General features: G+C 60.0%; 1 protein-coding gene across 1 annotated transcript in view; it reads right to left on the bottom strand.

Annotated features, from left to right (window-relative positions):
• Positions 1-6,061: 6,061 nt before the first annotated feature.
• CFAP46 (cilia and flagella associated protein 46) overlaps positions 6,062-12,317 on the bottom strand; it is an 89,023-nt gene continuing 82,767 nt past the window's right edge. Inside the window, exons 51-59 of the mRNA XM_060286502.1 lie at positions 10,966-11,036; positions 10,804-10,864; positions 10,698-10,733; positions 10,106-10,208; positions 9,478-9,590; positions 8,168-8,249; positions 7,400-7,536; positions 7,221-7,301; positions 6,062-6,492 (exon numbers count right to left, since the gene is read on the bottom strand). Coding sequence (XP_060142485.1) covers positions 6,368-6,492; positions 7,221-7,301; positions 7,400-7,536; positions 8,168-8,249; positions 9,478-9,590; positions 10,106-10,208; positions 10,698-10,733; positions 10,804-10,864; positions 10,966-11,036 — 809 coding nt within the window. The 3' untranslated portion in view covers positions 6,062-6,367. The remainder of the gene's footprint in view (positions 6,493-7,220; positions 7,302-7,399; positions 7,537-8,167; positions 8,250-9,477; positions 9,591-10,105; positions 10,209-10,697; positions 10,734-10,803; positions 10,865-10,965; positions 11,037-12,317) is intronic.

The following is a 12,317-nucleotide window of genomic DNA, read 5'->3' as shown; positions in this document are numbered from 1 at the left end:
CAGAGGCTGCAGGTAAATCTTCTTTCCACTTTCTACTCAAATGCTAAGATTTAGGCTCTAAGGGTGATGTCTCTGCTCAGTTTTCAGGGAAATCCAAAATCATCTCTTGTGAGCAGTGGATCGGAGGAAAGGGCTCGGGGGGCAACAGGCAGCCCGGGGTGAGAGCCTTGTGGACGGCGGCCTGGGCCAGGATTCTGGCTCCTCAGCGGATGGCTGCACCTGTGGCCACAACTGGCTCTCTGTCCACACTTGTCCTGGCTCCTGAAACCTGTCCCCATCACCTGTCACTGCCCTGTCGTTCCTCAGGGGTCAGGTGTGACGGGTTACATCACAACCAGAGGAGGCTGTCCGTGTCAGTGACGTCCACGCAGACAGTGTCATGACACGGTCCCCAGAGGCAGTGGCAGAGGCCAAACACTGTCCTTCTCGCTCGGCTTTCCCTGCCTCCGCGCCACATCTCCCCGCCTGCCTGGGGCCCTGTCCTCACTGTCCCGGCCCCCGTATCCAGTATTCCCAGCCTCCCCCCGCAGCCTCTCCTCAGAGCCTGGGCCCGTCCAGGCACAGCTGCCCCTCCTGCAGAGGCCAGTCTCCCCCGTGGGGAGGGGCTGCGCAGGCCCAGCAGACCCTGATCTCGGGGCGCCGGGGCAGAGGGGGCCTCTACCTTATCCCGTTGCCATCTCTCACCTCGTGTCACAAAGAATTAAAATCTATAATAAGAAAATTTAAGAGCTCCCATCAGCTCCTTCCCGGCCATTAGCCAACCGCACGGGGGTATTAATCTCCTCATCTCCCTTTGGTCTCAATGAATTGTGATAAAAATGTCAAACAATTAGATTATATTGGCCGAGAGAGCCGTGTGATTGATTGGCAAGGCAGGACGCATCCCTTGAATCACCCTGACCAAGGGGCGGGCTGCACGCTGCAGTACATCCCCCGGGACCCCCTCCGAGTCTGCGTGGGCACCCGGTCCATCTGAGGTCAGCGTTGGTGCAGTGAGCAGGGCTGTCCCCAGGGAAACCTGCTGCTGGGCGTGGGGGCCTTGGGGACCAGAGTGATGCTGGGGGGAGGGGAGGGGCAGGCAGCACCCGCACAGGACAGACCCCTGGAGGCGGGGGTCACAGGCCCCTCCCAGAGTCTGCCCCACGGAAGCGCTCTACACAGAAGGGCTGGCCCGTGGAGGAGCCCCGGGGTCTGCAGTCAGGCCCGAGCCGGGAGGGAGCTTGCAGGCGTCACTTCCCAGGAACCACGCCGCCGCCTTCTTTATAAGGGTGGAGATGTATTGAAAATTGATTTCTCTGCTGGAAACGGGATAATTAAACTGGTTGTTTCTATCTCCATCATCGTCATAATAAAATGAGAGGACAGTGGGCTGTGCACGGCATGAAGTAATACTGTATGTCTTAATGCAAGGGAACATTAATTGAATACAGATGGCCTTTCTTGAAGCGGCTGGGTTATATTTCAGAGATATGGGATAATGATGCCAGTTAATCATTTTTACAAGATATAAAATTACTGGCTCCTCCAGGACGATCATTAAGGAAAACAATTGTTCACAGTAATTGAAAATAGAGTTTTAATTATTTAATATAGAAATTAAACTATTAGAGACCAGCGTTGAATGAGGGAACTTAATAGAAATTTATATACAAGCGCCTATGAACATTTTAGCTTTATTAACCTGCCAATTTCTTAATCCAGATCAACCTGGAAGGGCTGCTTTAGCTGTGATTGTGAATTAACCGCTGGCAGAGGAGGGTGGGCCCGGGCTCCCCAGGCCCCAGGTGGATGGGGGAGCTGGCCGGAACCACAGGAAGCACAGGCTCCTGGGAAGCGTGGTGAGGGGCAGCCGTGCCCTCAGATGGGAATCCCGGGGTGGGGGGGGCGGTCCAGGAGCTCAGAGAGCCCGTGCCTGGAGGTGTGAGCCTGGGGCCATGGCATACCAAGGCCAGGGTCTCCCACGCGGCGAAAGCGGTGGCCACGTCATGGAAGGTGGACCTTGGTCTGTGCTTGGTGATGCTGTTCCTCGGGATTCGATGAGGATGGAGGTGCAGACCCGGCCGGGAGCTGGGACCACCCACGAGGCAGGTCCTACAAGCATGAGCCCCCCACAGCCCGGCTGGCCCAGCTCCAGAGCCCACCGTCCCCGGGCCCCCAGCCCAGTCTGCTAATGCCCCCACTCACCCTCCTCCGGTCCCCCCGCTTCCCCTCCAAGCCCGAAGGACCCTCGTCCCCGTGCATCAGATCTGTCGTGTTTGCAAGCAGCCTGTGTGAGGGTAGGAATGCTTTGAACGAGGTTTCTGATTAATATCTTGAAATGGGAAGTCCTTTACCATGTTGTGTGAAACCACCCAGGAGCTCACTGTGCAAAAACACAGAGAAAAATCCAGAAACCATCAGAACATGGGTTTCTGCCTTTGTGTGGCTCTGAGGGCTTTTCTCCCTTTAATCCCCCCCCAATTTCCTACAATATAACATATTGTGAAAAGAAACTCCATATTTTAAAAATATGAAAATCACTATTTCCAAGACATAAATTCGGAAAACAAACTGAACTTTTAAGCAGGTGACTGACGAGCAGGAACCGACCGGTCCGATTCGCCGGCTGCCGCGGGTGAGGGACCGACGCTGCCGCCGGGGACCCGGTGGGGGGGGCGGGGGCGGGGCCTGGACGCAGGCAGAGCGGCTGCGAGGACGATGCTGGGCCCCGCTCCTCCCCATCCGGCCCGCCCTGGGTGCTGCACTTTCCGGGGGAGGGGCTGGGGCTCCTGGGCGACCAGCTCAAGGCCGTGGAGCCCGTCCGGATTCTGGAGCTCAGCTTGGACCAGAGCCGACTGCCGATGGGGAAGTCGGAGGCTGGGCGAGGGCAGTGGCGGGATCTCCCGGGGCCCCCGGCCCCCCGTGCCCCGTGCCAGGGCGCCCCGTCATCCACCTGCGTCCTTTCTGGAACGTTTAGAACTTGCAGATCTGGTCGTCCTTTCTCAAAGGGCTGAAGGGCTGTCCACCATTCAAATTACATTCTGTCTCCTATTATTACCAATAAATTCCAAGCGATCTTTCTTCTCCTTATAGTTTTTAGGGTTACGCAGTTCTTTCATGCTTGGATATATTACGGAATGCCACTTCTGTTATAGGAGCTAATTGATGCTGTGATTTGTTATGTCGCTGGGACATAATTCAGAAAGTTATTGTAGCGGCTTTGGTACACGGAACGGCACTCACCGTTGACCATTTCTCACAGGAGCAGATGCAGCACCAGGTGAAAAATGTGACACTGCACAGATGAAATATTCCCAGAAGCTTTTATTCTTGTTGTTTGGGCGGCTGCCAACATCTTTCTAGAAGAAAGCTCGTATTTCCAACGCTGCTTGATTTGAATTTATTCCCTGGTCATTAGTTAGTGCTTTAAAAAAAAAAAAAAAAACTGGAACAAGCATGTGTATATATTTGAAAAAAGGAAAAAAATCAAACACAAAGGAGGGGAATCACCACCTCCCAATCTAATCAAAGATGAGCTTTAAAAAAAATTTTATGGTGAATTAATTATAGATTCACAGGAAGTTGCAGAAATAGCAAAGGCAGTGCAGCGCATCCTACACAGCACACACTCCGCTGGGGAGTTGCCCCAGATAGCGGCAAACCAGGAGCCCAGGTTGGTGCTGCAATCCGGGCTGTGGACCCGGTTCTGTTTCCACCACTTCAACAGGCATTTGTGTGTGTGTGTGTGTGTGTGTGTGTGTGTGTGTGTGTGTCTGTCTCTGTGTGTCAGTGTGTGGGAGGGGCTCTGTGAAATGTTATCCCATGTATAGATTTGTGTCACTGTCACAACCGAGGCACAGAACCTGGCTTTGCCCCAAGGCTCCAGTGGGCCTGTTCTCCATCTCAGGTGTTCTGTCCTTTGAGGATGTTGTATAAACGATACCACAGGGCGTGATCTCATTGATGTTGGCTTCTCCACTCAGCACGACGCCCTTGAGGTCCATCCAGCCCTTCGTGGGCATTCTAGCAAGTAAATGTGCTGTTTGCTTAACTGTTAGAAGTGAAGGCATTTGGGTTGTTTCTAGTTTTTGCTCTAAGGGGATGGAGCTGCTATAAACATTCATGCACGTGTTTGTGTGAACCTAAGTTCCCATTTCTCTGGGATAAATGCAGAGGCTGGGCCATATGCTAACTGCACCCACAGTTTATGAGAACCTGCCCAACTCTTTTCCAGAGGGTCTGCCCCATTTTAGATTCCCAGGAGTAACGTATGGGAGACCCAGTTTCTTTGCATCTTCCCCAGCATTTGGTGTTTGTCGCTATCTTTCATTTTAGCTGTTTTAGTAGATATGGTAATGATATTTTATCTCGGTCTTAATTTGGGCCTTTTTTTTTTTTTTTTTTTACTATTTGGGCTGTTGTGTGTCTCGGCCCAGGAATCTCAGCACTGCTCACTCTGCGCCTAGGAGCAGGGAGGCCACGCCGCAGGGATGCAGTCTCGCCAGCCGGTGTCCAGGGCACGAGGTCAGGACGGAGCTCCGTGCCTGCTCACGTACCAGGGGAACCTTCCCCTGCTGTGCCACCTCCCACGTGCTCAGCTCCTGGGCCTCCCAGCCCAGACGGGACGGTGACCAGGGTCAGTCAGCCTGGGACTTGGCATCCTCTGGCCACTGGGTGGCTTCTTCCATCTGCCACGTGGCCCCAGAGGTAGGCGAGGCAGGCAGGGGACTTGAGGCCTGGTTGGGGACATGACTTCTGTGTGGACACTGCACCTGTGCTCGGAGCCTGGCAGGATGGGCCCGGGAGCCCCAGGAACACCTGGGCGCCCTGGAGACGGCACCCGAGCAGCCCCGGGGCCAGCGGCCCAGACCGTGCACTCTGCGGCCTGGCCTCAGCGGATCTGGGGGGCTGCCTGCCAGGACCCATGCCAGAAGGGGCTCTGACCCTCCCCGGCCCCAGCCTGTGCGCCCTCTAATGGGCTGGCTCCACCCCAGAGAGGCCAGGAGTGGGCTCACCCTCGACCCTCAGCCACAGACCTGGGGGCTCTCGGGACGCAGGGTCCTGGCCAGTCTGCTGCCCACACGTGGGCCAGGCTGGCCTGGGCACGGTGTGAGGAGCTCTCCCGGTGACTGTGGCATCTGTCATCCTATGGCCACCTTCAGCTCCAGCTGAGTGTCCACCTCTGGGGACAGTGGCCTCTCCCAGGGCTCACTTTGCCCAGAGCGGTGCCCACAGGTGGTGGCTGGACGTCCAGCTCTGGAGGAGGCTCTGCTGCACGTCCCGTAGTAGTGGGGGCTCTGAGATCAGGGATGGGGCCCCTCCCCACTCCCGTCTCTGGAAGCTGCAGTCACCCTGCAGCCCGTGACGCCCTCAGCCTCCTGGGCTCAGCCTCCGAGGCGCGCCCGCTCATCCCTTCGCTCTGCAAGCACCTGCTGGCCCCGCCACGGCCTGGCGCTGGACAGTGCCCCTCTCCAGGGATTCCCAGCCCGGTGGTTGGAGGTGACCACAGACTGTGACGCACCAGGAGTGGTCAGCGAGGAGCAGGACAAACAGGGCGTCGCAGGCCCGCCCCCGCCTCCCCGAGGATTCCTGGCATGTTCACACGGCCATTTCTGGTCCCGTGATTCAGGGGAAATGAGGTCCTGGACCCAGTCTGCCCACTGGCTCTTCCCGCCTGCCCCCTGCCCGGGACGCCAGGGCTGGCAAGGGTAGTGCCGGCCACTCCACTGAGATGCATTTGCAGCGGACGTCCCACCCCCTCACATCTCCTTGGCAAAGCCCCGTGGAACTGAGTGGGCGAGGTCCCGGGCTGGGACCCTGGGAGCCCTGAGGATACGGTCGCCTCTGCCCGGGACGTGAGTCCCCACCCCGTGGAAAGCTCTGGGCAGGGAGGGGAGGCCTGGGGGCTCATTTCACACAGCCACTTCCTCTCTTTGAGTTTTGAGGTGCTGGGCAGTGCTGGCGTGTGCGTCGGCCGGGGGTGCAGAACCAGAGCTGGTCCCTGCTTCCAGGGGCACAGAAACACAGCTCGGAGGTGACGCAGCTGTTTACTAAAGCACTTCAACAGACTCTGCCTCCCAGCGATTCTGGTCTAGCAGCCGGGGCACAAGGGACCCGGGGGCCCAGGCCGCTGTGGGGTGGACCTGGACGCATTCCTCCCCCAACCCGTGCTGCCGAGCCCCCCAGGATGCTCTCCTCCCGCCGACAGGGCCCTGGCTTCACCGTGGAGGGAGAAGCCGGTTGCTGCCCTGTGCAGAACGGGGGCCGGGCGGGGTGGGGGTGGGCTCTGGCAGCGCAGCCTGGGAGGAGGTCACGGGCGGAGGGGCCGGGGACACCAGGGAGGGGGATGGCGGATGGTGGGGACAGGCTGTGGGGAGGCGCGGCCCCATCACACGATGGCCTGGTGCGGCAGCCCGTAGAGGACCAGGTTGAGGGTGACGGGGAGCCGCTCCGAGCCCTGCGGCTGCGGCCGGAAGAGCACCAGCCTGTCCTCCCAGGTCTGCAGAGCCTCATCTGTGGGGAGAGCAGGCGGGCTTGTGAAACGCGGGGCTCACGGGGACAGGATGCCTGCGGCCCAACCAAGGCTCACGGCGCATGCGGGGAGCACAGCAGAGGTGAGGGTGCTGCTGGCCCTGCCGCTGGTCGCAGCCCGGACGGGGACGCCGGGCGCGGAGGCAGCAGCCAGAGGCCAGCGCTCGCCCACCCCTCACACCTTCACTCGCTCATCTGCGCGCTCGCTCCACGAGCTTTTGTTGTTCGGCAACTACCTCCCGGGCACCCGTGGACCATGTGAGTTTTGAATTTGAAGCCCCTTTCGCCTTGTATATTTGAAAATTTCATGATTTAAATGACCCTGGGATGAACCTTTCTTAGTTACGGTAGATTCTCCAATCAACGTATTGCTAAAGCTCAGACTCCCTCGCGCTGCATTTAAGGTTTTTACACCAGAATCCGCGTGTAAGGCCGCTGCCACACATGGACTTCAGGGCTCCATTTGCCTTGAAGGAGGAGTGGGTGGGCTCCCCGCCTCCCAGAGAACACACCAGGGCTTTTGGATTTGTGGGACTTGAGCTGTTTTGAAGATGAAGACGTGACCCATGTGTGTTTCCGTAAAGACATTCGAAGCCAGATCTCACTGTAGGCAGTGGCCTGTAGGAGGCTGTGCAGAAACGGGAGAAGTGGGGGACCCCTGACCCTGCAGCCCGAGGGACGAGCAAGGAGGGAGGGCCGTTTCTAATCACCGTGGTGGACAGTTTCACCGGTTCCCCTCTTCTGAAGGAGGCGGGTCGTTCTCCCGATCGGCTTGCCAGCTGTCAACAGATCTGGAGAAGAAGCAGCCCTTCAGAGGGACCGTTAACAGCCCACAGGCTTCCGGGAGCCCCGCGGGGCTGCAGGACGGGCGGCTGCCGACACGACTCACTTTCCCACAGGATGCTGGCCCGCGTCGCGTTGTCCCGCAGGACCGTCGGCCACTGGTTCGCCACGATGCTCCTGACCCCCACCAGACTCAGGAGGACGGCCGTCTCGACGGGCCCCTCCAAGGACAGTCGGGGTGCGCTGCAGGGGACCGAGCTCCTGGGGGCCGGGCCAGCACCAAAGGGCCCGGTCCGAGCCCTCCCCCACCCACAGCCCGAAGGGCGCCAAGTGTTGGACCGGGTGTTTGGACTGACAGCTCTTAGGGTTCTCGAAAGAACCGAGAATTCCTCCCCCGCCCCCGCCCCCGCCCCCCACACAATTAAATACCATTTAACAAGAAAAGGCATTTCCGAGCCCTGCCAAGTCCCCCTGGGCGCTCCCAGTCATGGGGTGTGGGGCCAGGAGGGGAACCCCGCCAGAGGGTGTCCTCTGCTCCGCCCGCCTGCAGCCCACAGAGGCCCTGGGTGGGGGGGGGGTGACAGGTGACACGGGGAGCCCTGAAGCCAGGGTGTACTCCCAGTTGCCAGCCGTCTGCTTCCTGGCCCAAACCCAGCTGCCTGAGGTTCCAGGCAGGCGCCGTCCATCCATACCCCCGCCCTGGGACTCTGCCAGGCAGGGTCTGGGGGCCGGATCACGGCATCCCAGCTGCCCAGGGGGTGCAAGGACAGTGCCCCAGGCGGACAGCCGTGGCTCATATGCCCCCCCAGGTCCCTCGTCAGCTGCCGGAGGCCAGGCTGCAGGCTTAAGCCCGAGCGGAGGGGACCCCGGGCACCTCTTGTTCTGCGAGGACTCCACGTGGCGCCGCGTGCTCTCGCAGGACCGCGCCAGGTCCAGCAGCACCACCATCTGGCACTCTGTGGTCACAGGAGGGGCGGCTCAGTGGCAGGGCACCCAGGGTGAGGGCGCCGTGCAGGTGGGGGTGTCACCCAGGGCGAGGAGGATAGCGGGAACTCGGCCTGACCCGACCGAGGCTCCGACACCACTCGTCCCCGTCCTGGGTCGCGTGGGCTGCACGGGCAAGCCGGCCGTTATTTGCCTTGGCCGACCCACACCCTTCACGTCCTCCTTGGGTGACCGGGCCGGGTGAGGGAGGGAAGCCCACCCCGGGGCCTGCCACAGCTCTCCCTGCCTCGCAGAGGGGTCTTGGCTCCCAGAGGCCGCCCATGAGGCACTCCGGCTTGCCAGGGGCTAGGCGTCGGTGGCCCTGGCCCCGTGTGCCCACTGAAACGGGGCCAGTGTCCAAAACGCAGCTCTTGGATGTGGGTGTGCGGAAAGCCCCACAGATGCTGAGGCCAAGCGTCAGGGGCCGTCCCCAGAGGGGGCAGAGCCTCCAGCTGTGTGAGGACAGGCCTGGCTGGGAACGGCGGGGGCACCCAGCGATGCTGTCACCCCTACAGGCGCCTGGGAGCCTATGATTTCTTCAGTGTCACTCACCGCTCGTCTGAGAAGGTCTAGAATTCAAGTTTCAGAGAAGCCTGTTTCTACCTTCCCCTGGGGTAAGAACGTGCGGACCCCACCCATATCGGCAGGGCCTAGGGAGGAGATGGGGTGACGGGCTGGGTTCAGGTATCCCAACCACGGACAGTGTCCACCTGTGCCACACACCCCAAGGGTAGGGGCCGCTCTGAGGGGTCCCTGAAAAGGCCCCCACTCAACCGTGCACAGTGGCCAGCTACCCAGCAGTCCCCTCAGGAGAAGGTCACCTGAGGGCAGGCCGGACGACACTCACGGGCACCCTGGGGGTGGGCTGGGTGGCGCAGGGGCCAGTGGGCAGCGGGAGGGAAAACGGGGCCGGCGTGCCTGCATCTCAAGGAGAACAACTGGCGGGAGGGGCTGCGACCAGCACTTTCCGGAAGCGCCCCCCAGCCTTCCTGCGCTCTGCAGGCCCAGCCCTAGAGGGGTGACCCCCCACGCCTGACCCTGGCCAGGCCCCGCTGTGCCTTCCTAAAGCGCCCCCCCAGCCCGCCATCAGAGCACAGGGGCGCCACCTGATAAGACACAGGGGCGCCCTGCTCTGTCCCCGTGTGGATTCGACTTGTGCCGGCGGGTCTGGCAGAGAGGCGGGCTTTTGGGGGGTCTCACCTTCCAAGTTCATGGCGGCCAACCTTTCTACCAATATGTGGGACAGGAAGCTCTCCATCCCGTAGAAGAAAAAGCCTCCGCAGCTGCCCAGCAGCTGCTCCCACTCTGCCTGGCTGCCAAGGGAAGGAGAGAGACCCGGGGTGGGTGCCTGCGGGAGCCGCGGGCTAAGGACGCGATCCGGAGCAGACCGTCCCCGCGTTCCGTTCCACACCCTGCCCCCGGGGCGGTTACTCTGAAAAGCCGCAGAGGGTCTTCCGTCCGGCCAAGGAGCCCAGGTCCCTGCCCCAGAGGGCCCCGCCCCTCCTGGGCCCCGCCCCGACAGAGCCCCTCCCCTCCACCGCGCCCCGCCCTCTGGGGCCCCCGCCCCCTCCGCGAGGCCCCGCCTGGAGGGGCCCGGCCCTTGTGCAGGGGCGCACACGCGGCGGGGGCCCAGGTCCGCATCCAGGATCTGGGGATCTAGGCGCCTCCGTGCACCAGAGGGAAGGGTCTGACAGGACAGAAGTGGGGGTCAGGGCAGGAGGGAGCCTCGGCGGGACGGGGAGGGGGGAAGGGGCCGCATGCGGAGCGCCCCTCGGGCTGGCGCACCCCAGCCACCGCAGGACGGCGTCCCAGGAACCCAGATGCCAACCTGGGAAACTGCTTCTTCCCCAGATGCCCCGCCCATCTCGCAGTGAACGTGTCTCGGTATCTTTCCAAAATTTCCCGGGTCACGGAGACAGGAGTCAGCATTTCTGCAGCCAGAATCGGATGGTGAGAAAACTTAGGCGCACCGCGCGTGTGGGCACGGGCGGTCCCGGTGCCCTTGGCGGCTCTTGGCGTGGCAGGGCGGCCTGGGCCTTAGGCCCTCACAGACGGGGGCCCCGGGGGAGTGGAAATCTTAGTACTCCTTCCCTCCTTTGTGGAGAGATGAAAACACCAGCTCAGCAAAAGAGGAGCTGAGGAATCCTGTCCCCGAGCCGCAGAGGCAGCCCTCAGCCACAGCCGCAGGCCCGGAGTGGGGCACGGCGCCGCCTCGGGCCCAGGTCACACAGCCGTCGCCCTGACTGGCCGCAGACGGTGAGGGCGGGGTCTCGGAGCACACCAGTGTCCCCCTCCCGCCCACCGTCAGTGTAGCAGGAGGTCACGGAGGGCCGGGTGGCAGCAGAGGCCGAGGCACCCGGTCCACGATGCTCCGAGTGCTGTGGGCGGCGTATGGCTTGTGCGTGGGCGGGAGGGCTCACCTGGGCCTCGGGCCTCCTCGTAGGGGTCCACAACGACTGGGCCTTGGTTAAGGAGAAACAGGACCACACGCTCGCTGTCTAGGGCAGAAGCAGCAGCAAAGGATACATCTGAAGTTGTCCGCGTCGACCGCGATGCAGTCGGGGGGGATGATCCGGGACACGACGCGCTGCAAAGACAGGCAGGCGTCCTTGGGGATGCGTCCTGGGGGCACGGCCGGACCTCGGGCCCCGCCCGGCTCTCCGCCTCAGCGGGGCCTCGACCACCTACCTTTGCTCCCTTCTTTGCTGTGCCTCTCTTTCTGTGGTCTTTACCTCTGCTCTCCTTTTTCACATTCCCTTCTGTTGAGACAATAACAAGAAGTGGTGATGTCCTGGAACTAGACAGAGGCCGTGGTACACGACGTTCGAATGCTTAAATGGTTAATTTTATATTACGTGAATCTCACCTCAATGAAAACAACAAGAAGTGGTGTGAACAGCTGATTTCCATTTTTGTGAAGTTGAAATGGCAGTAATCTCTCAAAGGTAAAGGCTCACAGGGTTGGGGAGGCCGGGCCAGGGGACCTCAAGAAAGGGACGGCCGCCAGAGCTTCCCGGGCCCATGCGGCTGCCCAGTCACACACCACGCTGGGCACCTGCCGGTGCACCTGCTGAGCTGGCCCAGTCGCAGAGGGCTGGGCCCTGCTGGCCCCTCTCCCTCTTGCAGGAGTATTTACACCTGCCCCCGCTGTGCTCCCATTCTGGTGAAGGTAACCGAAATAATGCCAGTTTCCTTCATTCCCGTCTGGCCGCCTCAGAGATGTAAGCGCTGATGTGGGCCTCTCTGCCGTGTCCCAGCCTTATGGGGGCACCGCTGGGAAGCAGCTTGCCCTAGATTTGGATGGCTTTCTCCACCAGGATGAGAAGAACTCCTGGTTTGCTAAGAATTTCTATTACGGATGCATGCTTTTTTTTTTTTTTTTTTTTTTTTTTGCGGTATGCGGGCCTCTCACTGTTGTGGCCTCTACCGTTGCGGAGCACAGGCTCCGGACGCGCAGGTTCAGCGGCCATGGCTCACGGGCCCAGCCGCTCCGCGGCATGTGGGATCTTCCCAGACCGGGGCACGAACCCGTGTCCCCTGCATCGGCAGGCGGACTCTCAACCACTGCGCCACCAGGGAAGACCCGAATGCATGCATTTTATCAAATGCTTTTTTTCCTGCATCATCTTGGATGTTTATAAGTTCGATTTCCCTTTAATCTGTTCCTCTGTGATACCTGTAAGTTTTTAAGGTCAGACTGGGTGATGAAATGTTACATGTTTCTTTCTTTCTTTGCTACTCCTGAGAAGTTTGGGTGTCAGGATCTGGACTGGCCAGCAGAAGGATGGCTTTTTTTTCTTCTACCTGGGGAGACATGTATAGACTGACATGAACGGTTTCTTGAAATTTTGGTAGAATTCAACAGAAAAATGGTAAAAGCAATATTTTTTGTGGGGAAATGTAAATGTATTGATCGTCCTTTCTTCGCTATGAGGCCGCTGGGTTTTCTTTCCTTCTTGAGTCTCCGAGTATTTTTGAATATATTGTCCAAAAGTTGTTCATAATATTCTCTTATTCTCTTAAATCTCTGATGCTCTTTA

This window comes from Globicephala melas, chromosome 16 (genome assembly GCF_963455315.2).
Source record: "Globicephala melas chromosome 16, mGloMel1.2, whole genome shotgun sequence".
NCBI lineage: Eukaryota > Metazoa > Chordata > Mammalia > Artiodactyla > Delphinidae > Globicephala > Globicephala melas.
Note: the sequence above shows the minus strand (reverse complement) of the source record. Positions and strands in the feature narration are given on the sequence as shown.